At 35.3% G+C, this 23171-nt stretch overlaps 1 protein-coding gene across 5 annotated transcripts; it reads right to left on the minus strand.

Moving 5' to 3' along the window:
- Positions 1-187: 187 nt before the first annotated feature.
- On the minus strand, positions 188-22873 carry LOC114191497 (two-component response regulator-like APRR7). Of its 5 annotated transcripts, none has more exons than XR_003605955.1 (10): positions 22571-22873; positions 21642-22472; positions 15890-16051; positions 15645-15778; positions 15175-15336; positions 5903-6083; positions 4768-5110; positions 3867-4674; positions 1244-1348; positions 188-588 (listed from the first exon to the last, which is right to left on the minus strand). XR_003605955.1 is itself a non-coding variant. In XM_028080686.1 (10 exons), the coding sequence occupies exons 3-10, from the start codon at positions 21973-21975 to the stop codon at positions 478-480; spliced, it is 2235 nt and encodes a 744-aa protein (XP_027936487.1). In that variant the 5' UTR covers positions 21976-22071; positions 22361-22472; positions 22571-22869; the 3' UTR covers positions 188-477. The 5 variants fall into 5 exon arrangements, 4 of the variants coding, with proteins under 4 accessions (XP_027936487.1, XP_027936486.1, XP_027936488.1 ...); XM_028080686.1 differs by lacking the exon at positions 1244-1348 and having other exon boundaries at positions 21642-22071; positions 22361-22472; positions 22571-22869; XM_028080685.1 differs by lacking the exon at positions 1244-1348 and having other exon boundaries at positions 21642-22081; positions 22361-22472; positions 22571-22869.
- Positions 22874-23171: the final 298 nt, after the last annotated feature.

Consider the following 23171-nt stretch of genomic DNA (forward strand, 5'->3'; position numbering starts at 1 on the left):
CTTTCACAGATTTATGCTTGGCGTACCAAACCATAATTCACAGATTTCCAAGAGAATTCGCAGCGATATCCGACAATTGACTAAATTTTCTTTACCAACAAATCCTGGACTTCATATGTTAGAAAATGGACGGATATTAAGATTAATCAATCTAATTTTAAAGCACGTAAACAAATGCAATTATCTCTAACTCAACCAAGTAACTAGGATATGTTAACCAACACATTAATACTTCAAGAACAAGATCATCGAAAAAGTAATTGAAATTACATATTCGCTATAAGTTGTCCTGGCATCAATCAGCATGACAATCTCTCTCGCCACAAATTAATTCAGGTTCCAAATGAGTTGGAATAACCAGAGTCATTATACATTAACACAAAACAGAAAAATCCCCAAATTCCACATGAAGACTTCTCGACCTTTCCTCGCATATCGTCATCACTATGGCATTGTGGCTAATGCTCTGAATCAGAATCACCTCTCTGTCGTTGCCTCACTTGTCTTTTCGTTAGACGACTGTCGAACAAATTGTCCACGAAATCGAGGTCGTTGTTCAGCTAATTTCTTTCTGCTCTGATATCGAACCTGAATTAAAACCACATTGAGTCTCCACAAGACAAAATATCATCTAAATACTAGAAAGTCCTACTGTACTGGGTTTGACACATAAATAGCTTCTCTAAATAGGGACTTCTGGTTTTAAAAATTGTTTGTTTCTTTTTCATTTTCCTTTCACTAGTTACAAAAATGGTCTTATTTTCACTTTGTTTCTTACTTTCAAATGTAGTATATGAAATTACAAAAAAGAACAAAATAATTGCCTTCATTTCATGTACTAATCTTTCAAATAAGAAATAAATTGAACAAACTTACATGTTTGTTATTCCTAGAGTAAACAAGCGCTTTCTCAAAAACACAAATAGATAGTGGTTAATGTGAATATTCATGAAAAGTTTTATATTTAACAGAGTAACAAAACAAGAAAATCCAATATTAAACCATGGGTATCCTATCCAATGCATACTTTCTTTGAGATACAACAATAACATTGGTGGATTATCCTACCTCAATCCCTAAGAGATATCATGGCTCTAGATACCACTTTGTCTGATCCGTCAATCTACACTAATTATGTTAATGGGTATCTAACCATTGACAAATTAGATGACACTAATTATGAGACCTGGAAATCAGACATTAAACTTTGGCTTAAGAATCAGGGGTATGTTGATCATCTCACCCAGAATGTGTCTTCTATTGATGCTGATGAAGCTTCCCGTTGGTTGAAAATTGAAGCTCAATCATGCATCATTCTCAAATCCACTATTCACTCCTCTTTTAACAACTGTTTCATACATATGAAACATGTTTAGAAGTTTAGGAACAGGCAGAATTGTTATACACCAATGAAACTCAACGTCTTTATGTTGTAACATGATGTTTGCACTTACTTATACACTATGAAATTGCCTTATCTCTAGTCGATGTAGGATCTCCAATACATACCCCTCACGCCAAGACATATGCATCTCAAGCGTGGGAGTAAACATTAATGGGTGGTCCTATAATGGTCTGATAGTGGGTGGCATGATAGACCCACCAAACAACAAATCTCACTAGGATAAGCTCTAAACCATAACTCTGATACCATGTTAAGAAGTGAACTTTAAAACTAACTCAATCTTACAAAACCAACTTATAAGGTAAAGTCTAAACCTACTTATATACTATAAATTGACTTTATCTCTAGTCAACGTGCGACTTACAACACACCCCCTCACGCCGAGACATATACATCTCGAGCGTGGGACTAACAATATCTTAACAATATTATCTAACAGATAGATTGACTCGAGTCGTCAAGGAAGACGGATTCAACCAATGCCAATCAGATCACACTATGTTTGTCAAACACTCCATGGAAAGGAAGGTAGCCTTGTTCATTGTTTATGTTGATGAGGTAGTTATCACAAGAAAATATTATGATCAAATAAAGCATCTAAAGGGACTTTTGGCCAAGGAATTTGAAGTCAAGGACTTGGATTAGCTCAAATATTTCATAGGGATGGAAATTGCTCGGACAAAGAATCTTATTGATGTATCACAAAGGAAATACACACTTGAATTCCTTCAAGAAACCAACATGCTTGGGTGCAAGGCAGCCAATACTCCCACAGAACTGGAAAAGAGAGGTAAAGAAGAAAGTCCACCAGCTGATTAAGATAGATATCAAAGCCTAGTTAGGAAACTAATCTACCTAACTCACACTAGGCCTGATATGTTGTGAGCTTGGCTAGTTGCTGCTACACATCTAACCCAAATGAAGCCCACATGAAAACAGCAAACAGAATCCTCCAATACCTCAGGTACACCAGGTCAAGGGCTCTACTTCAAGAAGAACTCAAACAGAGGCACTGAAGTCTATACTGACTCGGATTGGGAAGGATGCCCCTGTGACAGGAAATCAAATACAGTCTACTGCTCTGTTGTTTGGGGAAACTTCTTGACTTCGAGAAGCAAGAAGTAGTTGGTGGTGGCAAGGAGTAGTGCAGCAGCAGAATTCAAAGCTAAGGCTTATCTGTTAAGGAATCTGGCTTAAGAGGATGCTGGATGAAATCAGAATTCCTATCAATTTGAGGATATTATGTGACAACAAAGCTGCTATAAGCATTGCAAAGATCCCAGTCCACCATGATATGACAAAGCATGTGAAGATTGACCATGGCATTATAAGTGTTGAACATGTTTCATCATTCAGACAAACACGTGAAAACATTAAATCCAATCTGTGTATGATAGAAATCTACCACCCATATTGGGGGAAGTGTTGGAAATCAGCACATATCAATCAGAGTCATTCAATTCTGATTTGCACAGCCCATAATAAAACTTAATGTAAATAAGATCAGTTTTATTACCTTAGGTAGAGCATTTACTGGGAGAATTATTTCTCTGTTTTCAGGAATAAATGTATTCTATTTATACCTTTTTTGTATGTTTCCCAAATCAGTAAATATACATCATATTTTCCTCATGCTTAGGGAAAACACAGGAGGATGTTAAATTATAATTGAAGGCGTCCTATATGCAGAAAAAAGGAGAAAAAGATTTGTATTTGGAGGGGTTGCAAGAAATTTCATGGCTTCAAAATGGGAAAAGGCCTCTAACATCATCAGCTGAGGTGACTTTACCCTTTGCCAAGAAGAAAACTGCAAATGTTTAGGGCAAGATTAGCTCAGTTTTCGAGCTCACACCAGCAAATTGAACGGAAATGGTTGTGGAATTGAATCTCGGTACTAAGATAAACTCATGCGGGATCGTACAAAACTGTGCAAAAGTACAAATTCATGTCCAAGTTAGCAAGTCACCTCCATACCCATTTTAGAGCATTGCAACGCCCTACCACTCCTCCAAATGTCGTTGGGTCACAGTTGAAGCGGCACATTTTGACCCCAATTTATGTTGGCCGCTAGATGTTTCACTCACAACAACATCTTGCTAGTTCTGGACATGACTGTCACTTGAAGGGAGTGCCGCTGTCTTCACATGTCACGGTACAGACAAGGTCAAGAATATTGTTTACAGCCAGAATGCTGGATGGAGAGAATAGAGATAGGAAAGACTATATCATCACCAGAAGGTTGGATATATTTGAGGGGTGGCATGGTGAGAAATAGTTAGGCAAGAGGGGTTTATTGTTGTATTCAATTTCTTTTGTTGCAATTTTTTTGAGAATTATGTTTACAGAGCTCAATCACTGGGAGAAGGAAGTATATATAGTCTACAACATATAATTTTAAGTTCCTACAACATCATAGCAATATATATTAAATCACTTACTTATGAACTCTATGGACTGTTACCTTTTTATGAAAGCACCTCTCCTTTCTTTCTTTTCTCTTTTGGCGAAATTTAGTCAAGGCTGCTTCCCTTTGAGAAGTCTTGTTTTGATCTACTCTGTTGGCACTTCTACTTCCACTAGCATCGCCACTGCCACTATTCCCAGGGAGTCCATTGTCGCTTTCCATGTTTGTTCCTCCAGCATTAACTGCTGTGCTGCCCCCATTTTGGCCATTGCTTCCATTGTTGCTGCCTGAAACACTTCTATTGTTACTGAGGTTTCCAACATTACCTTCTACTAGCACTTCTACCACATTTGATGAACCACAATGCGGAGTAGCAGCAGTAGCCAATTTCTTTGCAGATTCAGTATCATGATCAGATGGCAGCTGGTGCATGTCATCAGTACAGTTACCATTTTCATAATGGAGATGGAAGTCTGGAGCAGCAGAATCTCTATGTCTGTCTACTTTAGGTAGTGCCAGCATTCTTGCTGCTTTATCTTCAGTGTTATGTAAGATGACTTGTTGAGAGTTACAGACAAGGTTGTTTTTTATAGGCTGGAAAGCAGATGTTTGGTACAAACATTTGGTTGAAGCCACTGCTAGTTCACTTATAACTGCAGATTTAGCATAAGCATTATTAGTAGTGGAACCCATATCAATGTTATTGCTAGCACCATTTGAATTTTGGTTAGGAAGATTGCCGCTTGAATGAGATTGAATATCACGAGATGAATCTTTCTTTGTAACTTCTAAGCTATTATTATAGGGAGAATTACTTCCAACACATCCAGTGGGAGATTTCTTAGTGTTAGAGGCTGCATTGTACCTGTAGCAAAAGAGTTTAAACAGTTAAACAGTTATCCACCTTAAAATGAATTCAGAACAACAACAAAAAAACAGTAACATAGTATCATTATACCTTGAGAAAGCAGACTGATCAGAACGCCTTAAGACATTTCTGTCATCCTGAATTGTAATATCAGCATCTTTAACTCCTCTAAGCCTCTTTAAACTAAGGTCAAGAGATGGCAATTCTTCATCATTATTAGTACCTTTATTTTCAGTATCTGAGGGCTTCAGCCTTTTATTTAAGGCTTCAAATTCTCCACTATGCATCTGAGAATCAGAACTGCTAGTAATGGCTTCAGACAATGATAAACCTTTGCACCTTAGCTTGCTAGATTGATTTTCACAATTAAGGTCCAGTGGTTTAGAGGGGGCGGCATCAGGTGCATTGCTATGTTTAGAACCTGCAGTTTTGACTGGAACCCCATTGATATAGTTGACCACGAAGTCAATATCTCTATTGAGTCAACTTTCATCTCTTCCAGGGAAAAGAATTAAATACGATAAATCATCACAAAATAAAGGTACACGCATATACAAGCATGGGCAATACCAACATGAATGCATGAACAGCTGGCCACCCAGACTTAGGGAGTCAACTCTCACCCTCTCTTTCACATTGTCTAGGGAAAAGAGTTAAATAAAATAAATCTTCCCAAAAGAAATGTACATGCATATTACATAATCTGCAACAAGTACATGAATACATATATGAACAGCTGGACAACCGCACTTAGGGGAGAGATTACACATTAATGGAATGAGATCAGTAGGTATGAAATGTAATAAGAAAAAAAACTAACCTATACACCCTTATTTATTAGCCAAAGACAATCATATACCCATAATACAGGGTCTAAATCTTGAGTTTTTCTCATAGAGACTGGTTCCTAAATAAACGTCACCTACTGGGAATTTAACCTATGTTCTAAAGAATCATGTGTTACCAAAAAGAGTACCCCAAGGCAAACCCGAAAGCAAAGCAACATAATGAAAACAACGAAGAGAATATTAAATCCAATGCTAGGGAAGAAATTGTTCTTCTACAAATCCCTCAGCAAGATAGGAGATACAATTAATGCCATGAAAACATTCACTCAACAACACACTATAAAATTTCCATTACCGCCAAACACGTACAATTTGGTTGACTGTAATTGAGAAAGAGTTAATGCAGTGACATGAAGATGAAGACACTTTGGCCTTACCAAGTTGTTCCTTCTGTTCTGAACACTCCTTTGCACCGAGGGGAGCCACCTTGTTCCCACCGATTTCAGCATTCGAGTGAACAACTTGAGCACACGTACTGTCAGGGCACTCAGCTATTTGATCCCACTGAGAGACAGGTTTGGGACTATCAACCTCTACAGCACGTTTGGTCCATGAGCTCTGCATAAGAAGAAAACAAAGAACTTGTCAAGTAGCTTTTGGTTACAGGAATTAGAACATGACCTCCACTCGACAATACTGCCTCAGTTAGTCCCATCCAGTACGCAGACAATTTTCTGTGGTGTTTGCTGTTTAACTGTTTATTTCCCTAAGATATTAGAATTTGATGATGTTTTAATGAATGACAGGTTAAATTATGAAGGTTTCTAGCCCTTTACTTTTTCACAAACTCACAAGTGAAAACAGCATCTCATGCAAGTCTGATATAACACCGCAAGCATAATCATAGAAAAAAAAACTGAGACAAATGCAAAATTAGGTGTATTATACAATTATCAGAAAGTACCTAACGAGAGCACAATTCCTCCAGAGTTACAACTATATCAGAGGTTTCCCTCCTCTCTCCAAGTCACACAATGTCTTCCTACTATCCCACTCCCACCTCTTTCCCTATATTCACTCCTTTAACAGAATTCTCACTCCCCTGTTGCCAGACTGCTGCCAGACTGGCATTCTTTCTCTTAGACTATATAATGCACATAATGGGCCTAGTAACATAGTAGCAACTATATGAACCACTTCTTTTGCATTAAATTAGTGAAACACGATGTGCCACACTTCCTACTCAATCTAAAGAGATTTTTTAACAGCATTACAATTCGTATAATACAAAACCTTCACGTTAACATGTTCAAAGTAAACCATTTTTATATGACATACAAAAGATAAAAGAGACACGTAATTCCATGTTACCGAAACAGAATGGAATATCAATGTAATTAATCTCACAGCCATGTACATCAGAAAGGTAATTATTTCTCCTTAAATATAACTGATACACGTACTAAAATGTAACTGATACAAATACTCAAAAATGTCCTTGTTAGGAGTAGCTTTAGAGATATCTGTCAAGAAGTATGCCATGAATTTAGGCTTTATGTAGGGGAATTTATATTTATCTTTTTTTTTTTGTTTGTTTGGTTAGATTTGATTATGAATTTAATATTAGACGATTGTAACAAGAATAAAATCCCACAATTATACGGATTTATTCTCTTTAGAATTATTTCCTGTTTTATTTTTTTAATTTATATTTTTATCTCAGAACAAATATGGGTCAGCTGACCTAATAATTATGTGAGAGAAATAAAGAAATTCTTACCTTCTAAATTTGAGAATATCTATAAGAGATGTGCCAGCAAAAGTATCCAGAGTACCAAGAATAACATGAGACGGCTCTTGTATGAAAGGTACAAAAGATGACTCAAGTGATTCAAAAGACTCAACTTCAAAAGAACTCTCCCCATGAAGTTGAGGACATTCATAAAAAAATTTAGTTTCATCAAAAGTCACTCCATGGAGGTATAAAACTTTTAACTTAGAAGATGGTAACAACGACATTCCTTTATTTTAGATGCATATCCAACGAATATGCATTTGACAATTTTAGGATCTAACTTTCCACGGAACTAACTATGAATATGGACAAACACAAGACATCCAAACACCCGATTTTGAAGACTAGAGAGAAAAGGAATAGACGAAAAGGAAGAAATGAACTCGATAGGACGTAGACCATCTAGGACTCGAGAGGATAATATGTAAATAAGATTTGCAGCAGTGAGGACCGCCTCTCCCCAACAAGATTTAGGGACATTCAATTGGAAAAGAAGTGCCCAGAAGAAGATGCCTATTTTTTCTTTCAACAATGCCAAGTTGTGGTGTATCCACATAAGTAAATTCATATGAACAACACCATTTTTAAAAGAAAATTTAGACATGCCATGATTTACATATTCCCTCCCATTATCAGAACGTAAACGTTTAATTGACTTCCCAAATTGTGTTTTTACCACATGGAAGAATTTCACAAATAAAGTAAAAACTTCAAATTTTTGTTTCATGAAAAATCTATGTAACGCGGGTACTATCATCAATAAACGAGAGAAACCATTTTGCTGTAGATATACTATAGTTTGATGCAGGTCGCAAACGTTAGAATAAATCAAAACAAAAGGATGGGCAATCTTTATATTACGAGGATGATGTGGCACAATGGTGTTTTGCCAGTTGACATAAATCACATTTAAATGACTCTGGAAAATAAGGAAGGAAACATGGACTTTATAACAAAAAAAGTGGGATGTACTAGACATCAGTGGATATGCCAAATTTAAGAGGACTCAAAAGTAGTGCAAGATTGGAGACAAGAGGTACTTGTTTGTTTACCGATACTATCTTTATTTCCCAAGTTATTAAAACAATACAACCCTCCTTATTCTTTAACAGTTCCAATCGTCCTTCCCGTGGGAAGAATCTGAAAAACACAATGACTGGGAAAGAAGTTTACAGAACACTTTAGGTCATGGGTGAGTTTTTGAACAGAAATAAGTTTACTAGAAAATTTTGGAATATAAAGAACATCTTTAAGGTTTAGCCATGGCAAAAGAGAAACATTACCACATTTAGATATTGGTATACAAGTCCCATTGGCAACAGTAATGCGGTTACCGAAAAGAGAAATATATGATGTTAAAAGAGATGAATGAGGGGTCATATGGCCTGTGGCACAAGAGTCAAGAACCCAAGAGTTCTTACATAAAGTTTTAGAAAAATTAAAAGAGGAATTGAAGTTTTTACCAGTCATGGCTAGAGAGCAAGTACCAGAAAGTGACTTACGAATAGACTCCATGACAAATTTCAAACGTTCAATTTCAGCACTTAATGTATCTTTGAAGTTAGAAAATCAACATTGCTTAGTGGGTTTGTCTTGCTTAAATAAATATTAGGGTCACACTTTGCGATTTTGTTGCAACAACCACAGTTGTGATGGTCACTTTGCCAATATCTAATGCCATATTTGACTCAAATATGGTCACATTGCTAATGTATGCAATTTCCATGCTAATCCATCTTTTTAACCATATGAATCCTTGGTCCTCTATGATCCGACCACCACCAATCAACCTTTGCACCTTCCTCCCACATCCATTTCTCCTTCATATTTGGTCACTCCTACTCCTGTCACTACCCCTCCATCGTCTACCTCCATTTTTCCCTGTGCCATGTTCGCTTCTTCCTCCATTCTTGAGAACATCATTTATCGGATCCCTGATTATAGAGCCTCTTTTCATGCTACTAGTGACTCTAGAAATATTCAACAAGTTAAAAAATTCTGATCATGCTACTGGGTGAGTCTCAAAATATTTAGTAGTTTAAACATTTCAATGGCCCTGATCATGTTAATGTTGGCAATGGAGAAGGTTTGAATGTTCTTGCATCTGGTTCCACTTCTCTGTTATCCTACCCACTCATCTTTTATTTTTAATCTTCATCATTTACTACTTGTTCCATCTATCACCAAAAATCTCCTTAGTGTTCATCAATTTGCTTTTGATAATGGTGTTAATTTGAACTTTTTCCTCATTATTGTACTGCCAAACCACAGGCCAACCGTGGAATCCTTCTAGAAGGTGTTGTTGGCATTGATGGCTCATATTCCTTCCCAATCTTCAGATTCACAACTATTTCACTCCTCTCTCGTCTAGTACTTCCACCGCTTTGTCCATCACCACCCCTATTGCTGCTAGGTCTTCCACAATTGCTCCATCTCCCTCGAAGTCTCTCAATTTATGGCATTCTAGATTAGGCCATCCTAATGTCAATGTATTAAAACTTGTATTGATTGAATGTAATGTTCCTTTTCAAAATAAAAATCTAGCTTTCTATTCATCTTGTGGTGTTGGCAAGTATCATTGTTTACCTTCTTCCACTTGAAAATCTTGGCAAAACTCCTTCATCCCTTCAATTAATGATGCTAGAATATCTCCATTGAAGGAACACTTGTGTAAACACTTTCAAACCAAGGATCTTGGGAGCCCTAAATACTTCTTGGGTATTGAAATCTTAGTTAAAAGGTGTTGTAATCTCTTAAAGTATGCTCCAAACAATAGTTCCATGGACCTAAATCAAAAGCTAATGACAGAAGAAGGTGCATCGTTCTATGATCAAAAAAGATATAGGAGACTAGTTGGAAAACAGAATTATCTTACAATTACTAGACTTAATTTGTCTATTGCAATTGGTTGTCGTTCAATTCATGCAGCCTCCGTGTATTGGCCTTAAGAATGTTATCATTTGTATTCTAAGGCACCTCAAAAGAGCTCCAAGACAAGGTTTGCTATATGAAGATAAAGGAAAACACCCAAATCTCTGGGTACTGTGATGCAGATTGGGCAGGATCCCTTACTAACAGACGCTCTACTATAAAATATTGTGTTTTTCTTGGAGGAAATATTATTCCCTAGAAAAGTAAGAAACAGAATGTAGTGCTTCGATCAGCTGCTAAAGCTGAATATAGGACAATGGTGTCTCTTACTTGTGAACTTGCATAGGTGAAACAACTCCTTCAAGAACTTAACTTCTGTGAAATCAAAACCATGAAGATGTATTGTGATAACTAATTTGATCTCCATTGCTTCCAATCCAGTTTTCCATGAGAGAACTAAACAAATAGAAATTGACTATCATTTTATTCATGTAAAATTGTTCTCAAAAGAAATTTGTACCGAGTTTATGGATCAAATGATCAACATGTAGATGTGTTACCAAGTCCTAAAGGGGACCATGGGTTGAGTTTATCTGTTTCAATCTTGGTAAATTCAATTTGTGTGAGAGAGAGTATTAGAATAGTATTAAAATTGGGTAGAAAGTAGCTTTGTTGGAAACTATACCTGTGAGTTGTACCTAGGTTTGTAGTTCAACCTTTTGATCTTTCGTCTTCTCATTCTATCAGATTTCTATCATTATAAATATGAGATCATAAAAGTGGTATTTCAAGCCCTCGTAAATATATTGTCTTATTAATCTTAAGGTATATAAAATATGTAAGTTGAGTTGAAATCAATTAACCCGGTACCGAACCCAATTTTGATAGGGTTAGCCACAATAAATCTGCTGAAATGTAGTTGGGTTGAGTTGCTCTTAACTTACAGTAAAATAATTACTTTTGCTAGTGTATTTCTCGTTGGTTTTCTTAACAATGTCGCAACATATGAAAAGTAGGTGAGGGGCAGAGGCATTTAATGGATGAGAGCACAAAATTGCCATTTGGGCTAGTTTAGTATTCATATCCTTGAAAGAGTTTAGTAAGCAATAATTATGGAATTACATTTCTTGATATAAAAAAACAACACATTAATATTTAAAGGAAATATGAAATCCTAATAAAAGGAATTAAATCTCCTAAAATAAAGAAAATAAATCTTTAGACATAGAGACTATAAATCAAGACCAAATCTACCAAATAAAATGCTAATCTCAATCTCTTAATTTTAGGGGTTTCTTACAAACAAATCTATATTTATTATTCAATCAATCAATAATTAGTGTACAATAAATGTGCAATAGTTACACCCATATTTCAGCACTCCCTCTCAAGTTGAGGAATATATATCCTCCATTCCCAATTTCATTACAAGATTATAGAAGTCTGTATTAAGTCCTTTTGTCAGCACATCAGCCACATATTGCTTATTAGATAGAATGTACAGCAAGCATACTAAACCTTCTTCTAATTTTTCCTTCATGAAGTGTCTATCTATTTCCATATGTTTTGTTCTATCATGTTGAACGGGATTACATGTAATGTCTATTGTTGACTTATTATACCAATAGAGCTTCATGGGTCCCTCCATATTAATCTTCAAGTCATCTAAAGATAATTTTTAGTCATAATAACTCACGTAGCACCCTGTGCAATGAACCTGAATTTTTATTCAGCACAGATCTTGACACCACATTATGTTTTTTACTCCTCCATGTCACTAAGTTCCTACCTAGGAAAGTTCAATATCCAGTTTTTGAACTTCTATCAACAAACACCTACATAATTTGCATCAATGTAGGCTTCAAGACTTAGTTGTTCCATTTCTTTTGAACAGTATTCCCTTTCCAAGGCTTCCCTTCAAGTAATGTAGAATTCTATAAGCAGCTTGAAGATGAGATTGCTTTGGTTCATGCATAAACTAACTAATGTCACTTACTGAATGAGCAATGGTTGGCCATGTAAGCCAGATATATATATTTTCTAACCAATCTCTGATACATCCTTTTGTCTACTGATGATTCCTCTTCAGTCATACATAACTTGTAATTAAGACCCATTGGAGTTGAAAGTGATCTCCACCCAATTTTCCTAGTTTCTACCAGCAAATCGGTATATATTTTTGCTGAGATATGACAATTCACGAGTTACAGTAGGCTATTTCAATCCCTAAAACATACTTTAATCCTCCTAGCGCTTTTAGTTCAAATTCCTGAACTAGTCTCTGTTTCAATTCTTCTTTCTTTTTTTCATTATTTCCAATCCCTGTAATATCATCTACATAAACTTGATGTATTGTTACCCCCTCTTTTCTTAAATGTTTAGCAAACAAAGTGTGATCTCCTTTGACTTTGTAACGAAATCCTTTCATAGCTTTTGTATATCTTCCAAACCAAGCTCTAGGAGATTGTATCAGTTCATAAATAGCCTTCTGTGGTATGCAAATTTTTTTTGTCTCCTTCAAACCCAAGTACAATATTTATGTAAAAGTTTCCAATCAAAGTGGGCAACTAATGACAACAGAACCCTTACTGTATTCATTATAGCAACGGGTGCATAAGTCTCCTTATAGTCTATTTCATAAGTTGGAGTGAATCTCTTGGTGACTAGAGCTGTCAAAATGGGTTGGAACCCGCGAGCCAACCTGGCCCACCACGGGTTCAGGCTGGGTTGGGTTGAAAAATTTTTACAAATTTCAATACGAGTTGATTTTTTACCCGGCCCACCTAAAACTCGACTCACTCGGGTAGAACCCATGGTGAGTCGGGTTGGCTCACCAACCCGCAAATAAAGGGTCACACAAATGTTTGTTGTTAAGTTGGGTTTTGCATTTGGGTAAAGTTAGGTTGTTTTTTTAGCCAACACATACATAATTTGTATTTTTGAGATTTTGTTTTGTATTTGAATTGTATTAAAGTTCACTTAGATTTTAATTAGAATTATAATTTAATTTTGACTGAAAAAAAAAATTAAAAAAATAGTATTTTTTTTAATTAAGTGGGTCCGTGAGCCAACCCATTTAACCCACCAACTCGTGGTGGGCCGAGCCGAGTCAGGCCAGGTTACCCATTTTGACAGGGTGGCCCACCTCTTTTTGTATCAGCCTTATATTTTAGTGTGAATATCTGTTTCCAGTCAACAATATTCTTTTCTTTGGATTTGTCAACAATTTTCCTGAGTACTATTCTTTTTCAATGCATCCATCTCCACTATTCTTTCTATAAGGAAGAATTATTTAATTGCTGTGTCTAACGTAGACCACACAATATGCATTTATACTAATTTACAAAATCAAATACCACAATTTTTGAATAATAATTAGGGATAATGGTTCTAATTTCCTACAATCTATATCAACAAATGATTAACAAATTTGTAACAGCTATAATTATTTCATTTTAACACTCCCCTCGAGTTGGAGTATATAAGTCATGTGCACCAAATTTGTTACAAACATACTTAACCCAAGGGCCTCTATGCAACTTGGTGAACACATCTGCCAACTAGTCACTAGTATTGACAAAATTTTTATTTCTCTAGAGAGCACCTTTTCTCTCATAAGGTGACAATCAATCTCTATGTTTAGTTCTCTCATGGAAGACCGGGTTGATGCAATGTGAAGTGCAACTTCATCGTCACAAAATGGCTTCATTTCATAGATCCAATGTGAAATGACAATCAATCTCGATGTTCAGATCTCTCATGGACAACCGTTTGAAAATGTGAAGTGCAACTTGATAGTCACAAAATAGCTTCATTTTATAGATGTTCCCAATTTTTAGTTGTAGATGTCTAACATAGGTAAGCTCACAAGTGGTTATTGTAATAGCACAATATTCTGCTTTTGCATTGGATCTAGCGACTGTTTTTCTTTTTTCTTATCCATGAGATCAGATTTCCTCTAGTAAGAGCACAATAATCAGAAGAGGATCTTTTGTCTACCGGTGACTTGCCCAATCCGCAACAAAGTAAAGTGACCTTAGTATTTCCTTTGTCTTCATACAGTAATCCTTGTCTCAAAGCATTTTTTATGTATTGAAAAATACGTGTCACAACATCTCAATGGCTATTATAAGGGAAATTTAGAGATTGATTTACCACACTAATTGCAAAAGTGATATCAGAGCTCGTGACGGTGAGATAATTGAGCCTACCTACTATGCCTTAATATCTTTTCAGGTCTTTTAATGGCTCCTTTTAACCCAGAAAAAGCTTGATATTGAGATCCATAGGAATACCACAAGGACAGCAATTAAGCATACTAGTTTTAGTGAGAATTTCCGGTGCATACTTACGTTGATAAACAATGGCAAAAAATGATTGGGCAACTTCAATGCCTAAGAAAAGTTTGAGGGAACCTAAATTTTTGGTATAAATCTGCTGCAGAAGGAGCTCTAATGCCTTAGTTCACTAGTCTTGGGAAAGACTAGAATCTTCTTTTGCTGATTTTAAATAAGACATCATGGAGTTGTAAATCAGCAACTGGCTGTGTAATGAGTGATTTTACAAAGAGAAAACAGCAATAAGGATTGTTAAGATGAAATTGCAGCAATTAAGGCTGCATCCTCTTGAAGATAAAATGGCAATGAAGACCGCAAGGGGTAAAAAAGAGACTGGGGAAAAACCCTAACTTTGATTCTATGTGAAAAAATATATAGGCAGTAAGCAATAATCATGGGATACTTTTCCTTATATGAAAAAAAAAAAAACAATACATTGGTATTTCAAGGAAAAATTAAATCCTAATAAAAGGAAATAAATCTCTGAGAAATAAAACTCTTAATCCCAATCCCTTAATTTTAGGGATCTTTTACAAACAAATCTATATTTATTATTCTATCAATCTATATATCTATATTGTTTAATATTTACACTCATATTTCAACAAGTATGAATTGACAAATAAAAATAAAAAACATCCGTGAAATCTAATTTTACCCTTAAGATCCATGCATGCATGATTTTCAAAAAATACAGAATTTATACCTGAGTGCCACTACCATTGTCACTTCCATCCCCATTATTCAGGCCTACACTTCCATTATCATCTTCATCATTGCTACCAGAATTATTATCAGACTTCTCAAGACTCTTTGATTTTACAGACTTCTGCGTATGCGTTCCACTTTCACTGCCACTCCCACTAGACTGCAATGCTCATAATTGACAAAGTAAACAAAGGCCCACATCATATGAAATAGACAATTTTAAGCATGAAATAAAGTATCACAAATCTGCCACTGACATTGAGCAAAAATCAATGGACATTTATTTAATAATAACAATAGTAGTAAGAATCAGTAACTCTAGCATTTACATCAATCCTACTATAGTATTTTGAGCTCATAGATTTAGCAAAGGCAACAGACTGCTTATATCCTCATACATATTCATGCCATAAAAGAAAAGGAAATAGAAAATATAACGTAAGGAAAGAAAAATTCAAATCAGCTTACACTGTGACATCTTCTCCAAACGTGCTGCCACAGGTTTTTGAGCTCATTCTTCCGAATGGGTTTGACTAGAAAGTCAACGGCACCCTTTGACAAACACTTAAAGACTAAACCCATAGAATCAAGAGATGACATCACTGCAGACCAATTTCATTAGAAGCCATAGAAAAGAGTAGCTCTTTTACAGCATGTGATGAGAAAAAGAAATGCTTCAAACCAAACATATACAAGCACTTGGAAAAACTTACTAACTACTGGAATATTTTTCCGAGTTTTGTGGCCCATAATCTTGTATAGAAGACCAATGCCTGATAAACCAGGCATTGCCACTTCAGTTAAAATGAGATCAATATGATTGGTTAAATCCTCCAATATCTTCCAAGCTTGCAATCCGTTAGCTGCTTCAATAACTGGAAAAAAAAAAACACCAAAAACACATTAAGCTCTCATGTAACAGTATTATACTCATCACATAGAATTATATTACAAATTATTAGATATATTCACAGTCAATCGATACCTAAGAGCTTGCTTTACAATAATTAAACATAACAACAGAAACTAAACTCTTACAGAACTAAAGTCATGCAGGCTTTACAAGCTTGCTTGACCTATATTGTAAAAGAGTCTAACAGAGCACCTCAATATTTAGGGGCAACCAGGTCCTTTCCCTGTAGCTGTTTCTACTTTTCCATGAATAAAATTATCCCCCATTTCCATACTGGATGTCAAAATCACAAGTAAGCCCGCTAACGCATAGGATTGGGAATCAGTGAATCACATGTTGGGACCATAGTTGTATAATGGAATAATTCTGTCGTGACAACAGATTGCTTTTATGGCATATACTTACAGGAACTAGGATATAAATTTCAATATAATTCTATACTGGTTTACATATGCAGGGTCCATATAAAAGATTAGTATTGAGAATAATGTGATCCAATTTACTGTATAAAACTGTTTGCTATCATTATTTTTATAGGTTATCATAAATTGGATGCATTGTGTTCTTTTATTTGTTAGAAATTGTAGTGGAGATGAGTGTTCCCGACCTTCTAATTCTGGTCCAGCCAAGGAACAAGATGACGATGCTAAGCGTCTATGGAAATATGTTACAAAGATAAGAACTGCACGTGGTTCTGGTGGTAGAAATTAAGAAATTAAATGCAAATTTTGTGATTTTACATTCAACAGATCTTACATTAGAGTGAGGGAACACTTGTTGAAAATTGAGAACAATTCAAGAAGTTGGACAATGAGGCTACATTGAAGAAGTCAAAAACAAAATTTGTCTCCTTACCCCAGTATCCTCAACAATGGATACAAACAATGGCAGTGTTCATCCGAAAAGGAGAAAAACTATAGATATTGAGTTTAATATGCAGAGTAGAAAGCAACTTGCTTATGAAATTGGTAGAATCATTTAATCTGCAAGATTGTCATTTCATCTAGCATGAAATCCTTGATATAGGAAAGTATTTTCTTATGCAACCAACCTCCTAGTTATAATAAATTAAGGGCAATATTACTTGAAAAAAGATAGAACTCATGTAGAGAAGTTGTTACAACAACCAATTAAAAAATTCATGGAGCCTCTTCAATAAATGATTTGATTATATTAAATACGAGGATATAATATGATTTGATAGGAAAATATCTTACAAAATATTTCTCACTATTAAATATTGATTTTGTTGCCTATTATTGTATCTCTTCATTATAAATAAGAGAAGATATATGTATATACACATGAATTCATTATAAATAAGAGTACATATGTATATACACATGAATACATTATATTACTTCTCAATTTCTCTCTTCTCAACATGCTACTAGAGTAGTAACATCCTCTATGACCTATTTTGTCACTAATCTTTCAAAAATTGTATCCAGAGCCTCTTGAAAATTGTGTTTGCCTAGTGAACCCATTGTCTTTAAAAGATTTTTTTTAAGGAACCCTTCTATCCTATTAAAAGGTTTGTTCATTGATGCTAATCACCAAAATATGATATGATTTTAAAAGGAATATCTTACCAAAATATCTCTCAATGATGGAGATCCTACATCATCATATAGAGATATAATCAAATTATAATATGTAAGTAATTGCAATCCTTACCAAAAAACCACAATTTTGTAAGATTAAATTAGGCTTAAAATATACTTTTTAAGATGGAATCAGAGTCTATCCTGTCTATCCTACCGTTTATCATGTCACCCGCAATCAAACCTCCCACACATATCTACTCTCATGCTTGAGACATTCAATTCTTATTGTGAGAGGATGTTCTAGAGATATCACATCAACTACATATACAACCAAATTAAGGTATATAAATAAGTGCAAACCTTACCTTAAAAACTGATGTTGTAAAATTGAGTTAAACTTTTAAAATTTATTTTTTAAAACCATTATTAGATATTATTTTGCTTGCTACTATTTTATTTCTTCTTTATAAATAAGAATACTTCTATGTGTACCCAATACACATAACTCATTATATTCCTTCCCAATTTCTCTCTTATCAAAATGGTAGCAAAGTGGCACCATACGATACAACCAATTTTATCACTAATCTTTTCAACATAACCAAAAGGGTGTGAACATTGTTACTCATGGACAAACTGATCCACAAAGAAGATCTCTAATTAGCTTCGTGATTGTCACATTGTGTGGACCTAACAACAAAGTAGTTACAAATCCAGCTTAGAAAGTGAAGTTAGGCCTAACTCAACCTTACAAAATCAACTAATAAGATGAGGCTTACAATCACTTATATATTATAATTCAATCATATCTCTAGTCGATGTAGGATCTCCATCACACCCCCTCATGTCAAGGACAAGATATCTCAAGCATGAAAGTAGAAATTTGTGGCCTGTCAAATAGTATGTGGCACAATAGGCCAACAAACCTGCTAGGATTGCTTGAGATTAAAAATATGAGAAAAAGAGCATAAGAGGTTATTGATCTTTGTTATTCCCAGAAGAAAATTTCACCAGGAACATCTAGCTATCAGCTCATAGGTACAACATATAGCAGTCTTCCAATACAGTTGTTAACTACCTACATTAAATACATATTCTAGCAACAACTTATTTAATACATATTCTAACGGGATTAAACCCACACTTTCTTATATGCATCTTAAAAGTGAACTTTAAGTCTATCTAAATCTCACAATACCAACTTGTAAGGTGAGTTTGCATCTATGTCTATACTATATTTTGACCATATCCCTAGTCAATGTGGCAAATCAAACACTGACCAATTTGTTAAGACTCTTATAAGTACCTAAGTTTGTACTAGTAACACACTTTTCTGTAATCTCTCTTTTTACTAATGCGAATTCATAACTCAACAGTTTGAGATTTTGACTTTGATAGAGTCCTATGTTAAGAAATACTACACTGCTTAATTTCCTCATGGACCGAAAATATGAATAGCTTATTAGAACAATTGTCCTATCGATTAAATAACTTCAATGCCTAGGACATATCAAAATTTACCAAGGATTTTAGCTTGGAATTAACATGAGAGGAATTGTGATAGAACAAATATATGGTAAAACACGTGAAACTCTTCTTTTATTGAATACAAACTATTATCCTGCCAATGTGACAGGGACAATAGCTAAACACCCCTCTAGGAACGATTACAAGAGATGCCAAGGTAGAACTCCGAGAGACCTCTCTCTCAGCCCTTCCTACAATTCTTCTCACATACTGACTAACTCCCCCACTAAACCCCCTAACAGACTTAAATAAGTCTGCTACAGTTGTACCTTCTAACAGACTCAATTGTCTGTTTTCTTCCTTCTTTTGTATACAACGCCCAATCTATCAATTTTTTCGGGTGGAGAATATCATGTTCATGCATGTTATGACAATATCATCCACATAAACAATGACATAAATGCATCCTTGAGGCAAATGACACTAGAAAGCACAATGGTTAGCTGAAATGCAAATCATACCAAAATGCTAAAAAATAGTACATAAGGAGTTAAACCAAATTTGAAGGGATTGTTCAGTCCATATAGGGGCCTATGAAGCTAACAAATCATAGAAGAGGACTCCCACAAAGCAATTAAAGGCATATTTATATCAAGTTGAAACAAGGAAGAACAAAGAATGACGACCATATAATAGGAGTCTAACAAAAGCCATTTGGCCACAAGAGAGAAAGCATTAGTGTAGTCCTACAACGTATTGGGTGCAACCTTTCGTCACCAAGTTTGCCTTGAAACAATCTTTAGTTCCACCAAAGTCAACTCTACATGTGTTAAACCATGGAACCAAATGACAAAATTGACAAGAAGCAAAGGAACCAACTCTTTTGCTTACGGTGCACATATCTCGGCAATCATTGCATACCTCCAATCAAAGTGAGATAATATTTCACATGAAAAGTTAGAGACAGACAAAAGACACACAACAGAGAAAAGTATAATGAAAGAGTAGGATGGTGATAAATAAATGTAACATAGTGACATTCACTCTATTACTATATAATGATGATTGATGTATGAATTTTGAGGTTTCGTTTTTGTTTTTCAAAATTGTATTTACAAAAACATTAATATTAGTATATTAAAAATATTAGAACAGTGTTCACCCCACAACCCCACTTTTAGGGTCAGCTACTCTAGTATGCTATCCATGATTTACAAACAAAATAATGTTCAATGGTTATGAAGGTCATTAAGTCATGGAAAATTGTGCACAAGTGTTGAGTATTGTTGAAGGTTCCACATTAACTAGAGATATGGCCTAATTAGTATATAAATAGTTGCAAAACCTTATCTTAAAAGTCAGTTTTATGACATTAAGTCATGCCTAGAACTCACTTCTTAAGATAGTATCACATCTTATTCTAGCAATGTTTGTTAGACCTATAGTGTCACCCACAATTTGGTTCACAATCAAACCATTTACAAATATCTATCTCACACTTAAGATGTCCCATCGTCGGCATAAGAGTGTGTTGAAAATCCCATGTTGACTAGAAATATACCCAAATTTAGTATATAAACAAGTACTAATTTCACCTCACAAATTGATTTTGTAAGATCAAGTTAGGCCTAAATCCACTTTCTAAAGTGGTATCAAAGTTTGGTTCATCTTAGTGACCGACTTAATCGAATACGATCTGGAATGAGTGCAAATCCTAAGTTTGTAGATCTCTTGTATCGAAAGTTTTTCTAATAAAAGTTTCATACAAGTGTGTCTCATTATGATAAACAGCAATACAAGTAAGAGTCACCATTAAGGTACTCGTGATTAAGAAATGCTCTCTGGAAATAGAGTGTACCGATGTGGAAGGACTTAAACATAAGGGAAAATTGTTGGAGTTCAAATATGAATTGAAGACTTGCATTGTGTAGAAATGGGAAAGTTGTGTAACACATTAATGAGAAAGACACACATTATATCACCCTAAGATTTTAGGTTGAAGGTAGAGTCAAGTTCTATTGTATTGTTGACTAAGGACTCATTGCATTGGTGAAGATCTCTCCATTGTGTATCCCATCATAGTTGTCTAACAACTGGTATTTGAACTTATCCTAACAAAATTTGGTGAGTCTATCATGCCATGCACTATTAAATCACTCACAAATATTTAGTCTAGCATGAGATGCTATGTTCTTAGCGTAGGACTGTGTATTGAAGATCTCACATTAACTAGAGATATAATCAAATTATAAATATAAATGGTACAAATCTCACTTTAAAAGTTTATTTTGAATGGGTCATTAAGCAATTTTCAGATATTATTAAAAGTTAAACATTTACACACATGAACAATCATCATTTCAGCATGACAAAGGTAATAATAGGGTCTACTATTTTTAGGACGCACCGTACAGCTAATAAACATACAAAAGGAGATAAGCAACATAAAATTATACAAATCAAACAGCACTTATTAAAAGGTCGGTGTTCAGACCTAACTAAATTATTAAAGGATTTGATTATAAACAGATAACTAACCTTCATAACTACAATTGCGAAGCAGTGCAGTGACAACATGACGAGTAGAGTCATCAATCTCCACAAGCAAAACCTTAAGGGATCTAATATGCAAAAATCTCTCCCAACAAATTATTGCCCCTTGAGGCTGTGGAATATGCTGCGGAGCAGAGGACTCCACAGTCCCCTCCTGTCCAGCCTTAACTCCTTCAGCTAATCCATTACATTTCACTTCATCACCCTCGCATAACTCATGTTCCCCGCCAGCAATCTTCTTCCCATCTCGTAAGCGCTGACTCAGTTCTTTCAGATCTTTGCTGTCGCCATCGACACTCATCTGGACAACCCTTGTCATCCAGAATGCCCAAATTTACAGTGAATATAACCCGTCCTCATCCAAAGAAAAACAGCACACATTCAACAATCTCCACGAACCCCAACCCAAATGCAACTGCAAATCACTAGATATGCAATTAAAAAATATATATATACAACGAATAAAGAAAGACTAACAAATGCCTTGACCAAATATCCACAGCGCTCTCAAACAAAACCCTTTCTACAATAATTCTCACTTTCTAAAACCATTCACTTCAAATCCAACACACAAAACTATTCAAAACCAACCATGGATCTAGACCAAACACCAACCCTTGCAAGAAGTGATTCAATTTTTCTTTGTAAGTATCTTCCAAACCCTAACTAAGCTGAAGAACTTACTGAGGTCTTCCGTAACTTACTGAAAATTCAAAACCTCAGAGCAGTAACTGTACATACACAAGATCGTTGCTCAAACATGAACATCCAGAACCAGAAACGACGCATCGTATTCTTCGTGCTAAATCGCTGACACTGTCAAAAACGAATAGATTTGAAAATAGAAGAAGAAGAAGAAAAAAAAAGATATCCTCGTTCCAAATCAAAAATTTCAAAAATAAAACGAGGATTACCAGGTGAGAAACTTCACTAATCGCCATTATGGAGTCATTACAGAAAAGATTGGAATTACGTCATTACGTCATAATAATTACAATAATAATAATAAAAAGAAACCGCTGTTAAACCTTAAAGCGAAATTAGGATAAACAATTTATCAAAAAAAATTGTCGAAAGGGGAAAAAAATCTTTAAGGTGGCTCGTGTTCTGTTGTGAAGATGAAAGGAGATTGACCAATCTGAAAGCACGGTGGAGAAGCAGATAACGCCGACGTTAAGTTTAGAGGAGAAGGAAAAGAAAGATATTGGGTGGGTTGGAAGCGCGATGACCGCGGTTGGTGACGTGGACGAAGTGAAGGTGTGGAATGTTCGCGAACTGCCACGTGGCCAAGATATTTCCAAGTCCGCATGTTTTTGGGGACGCTACTCTGCTGACGTGGATCAAATCAAAAGCCGGGTGCTCGAGAACGAGCAAGGCGATGGAGAAGATCTTCAAGATTTGAAAAGGACACGTGGCATAATCTCCTTTCACAGGATTCTGGCTTTTCGTGCAAAAGTCACGACTTCACGGAGTTTGAGTCAACGTAAAATGACGGTAATGACCTTATAGATTTTG

The sequence above is a fragment of the Vigna unguiculata genome, chromosome 7, assembly GCF_004118075.2.
Source record: "Vigna unguiculata cultivar IT97K-499-35 chromosome 7, ASM411807v1, whole genome shotgun sequence".
Lineage (NCBI taxonomy): Eukaryota > Viridiplantae > Streptophyta > Magnoliopsida > Fabales > Fabaceae > Vigna > Vigna unguiculata.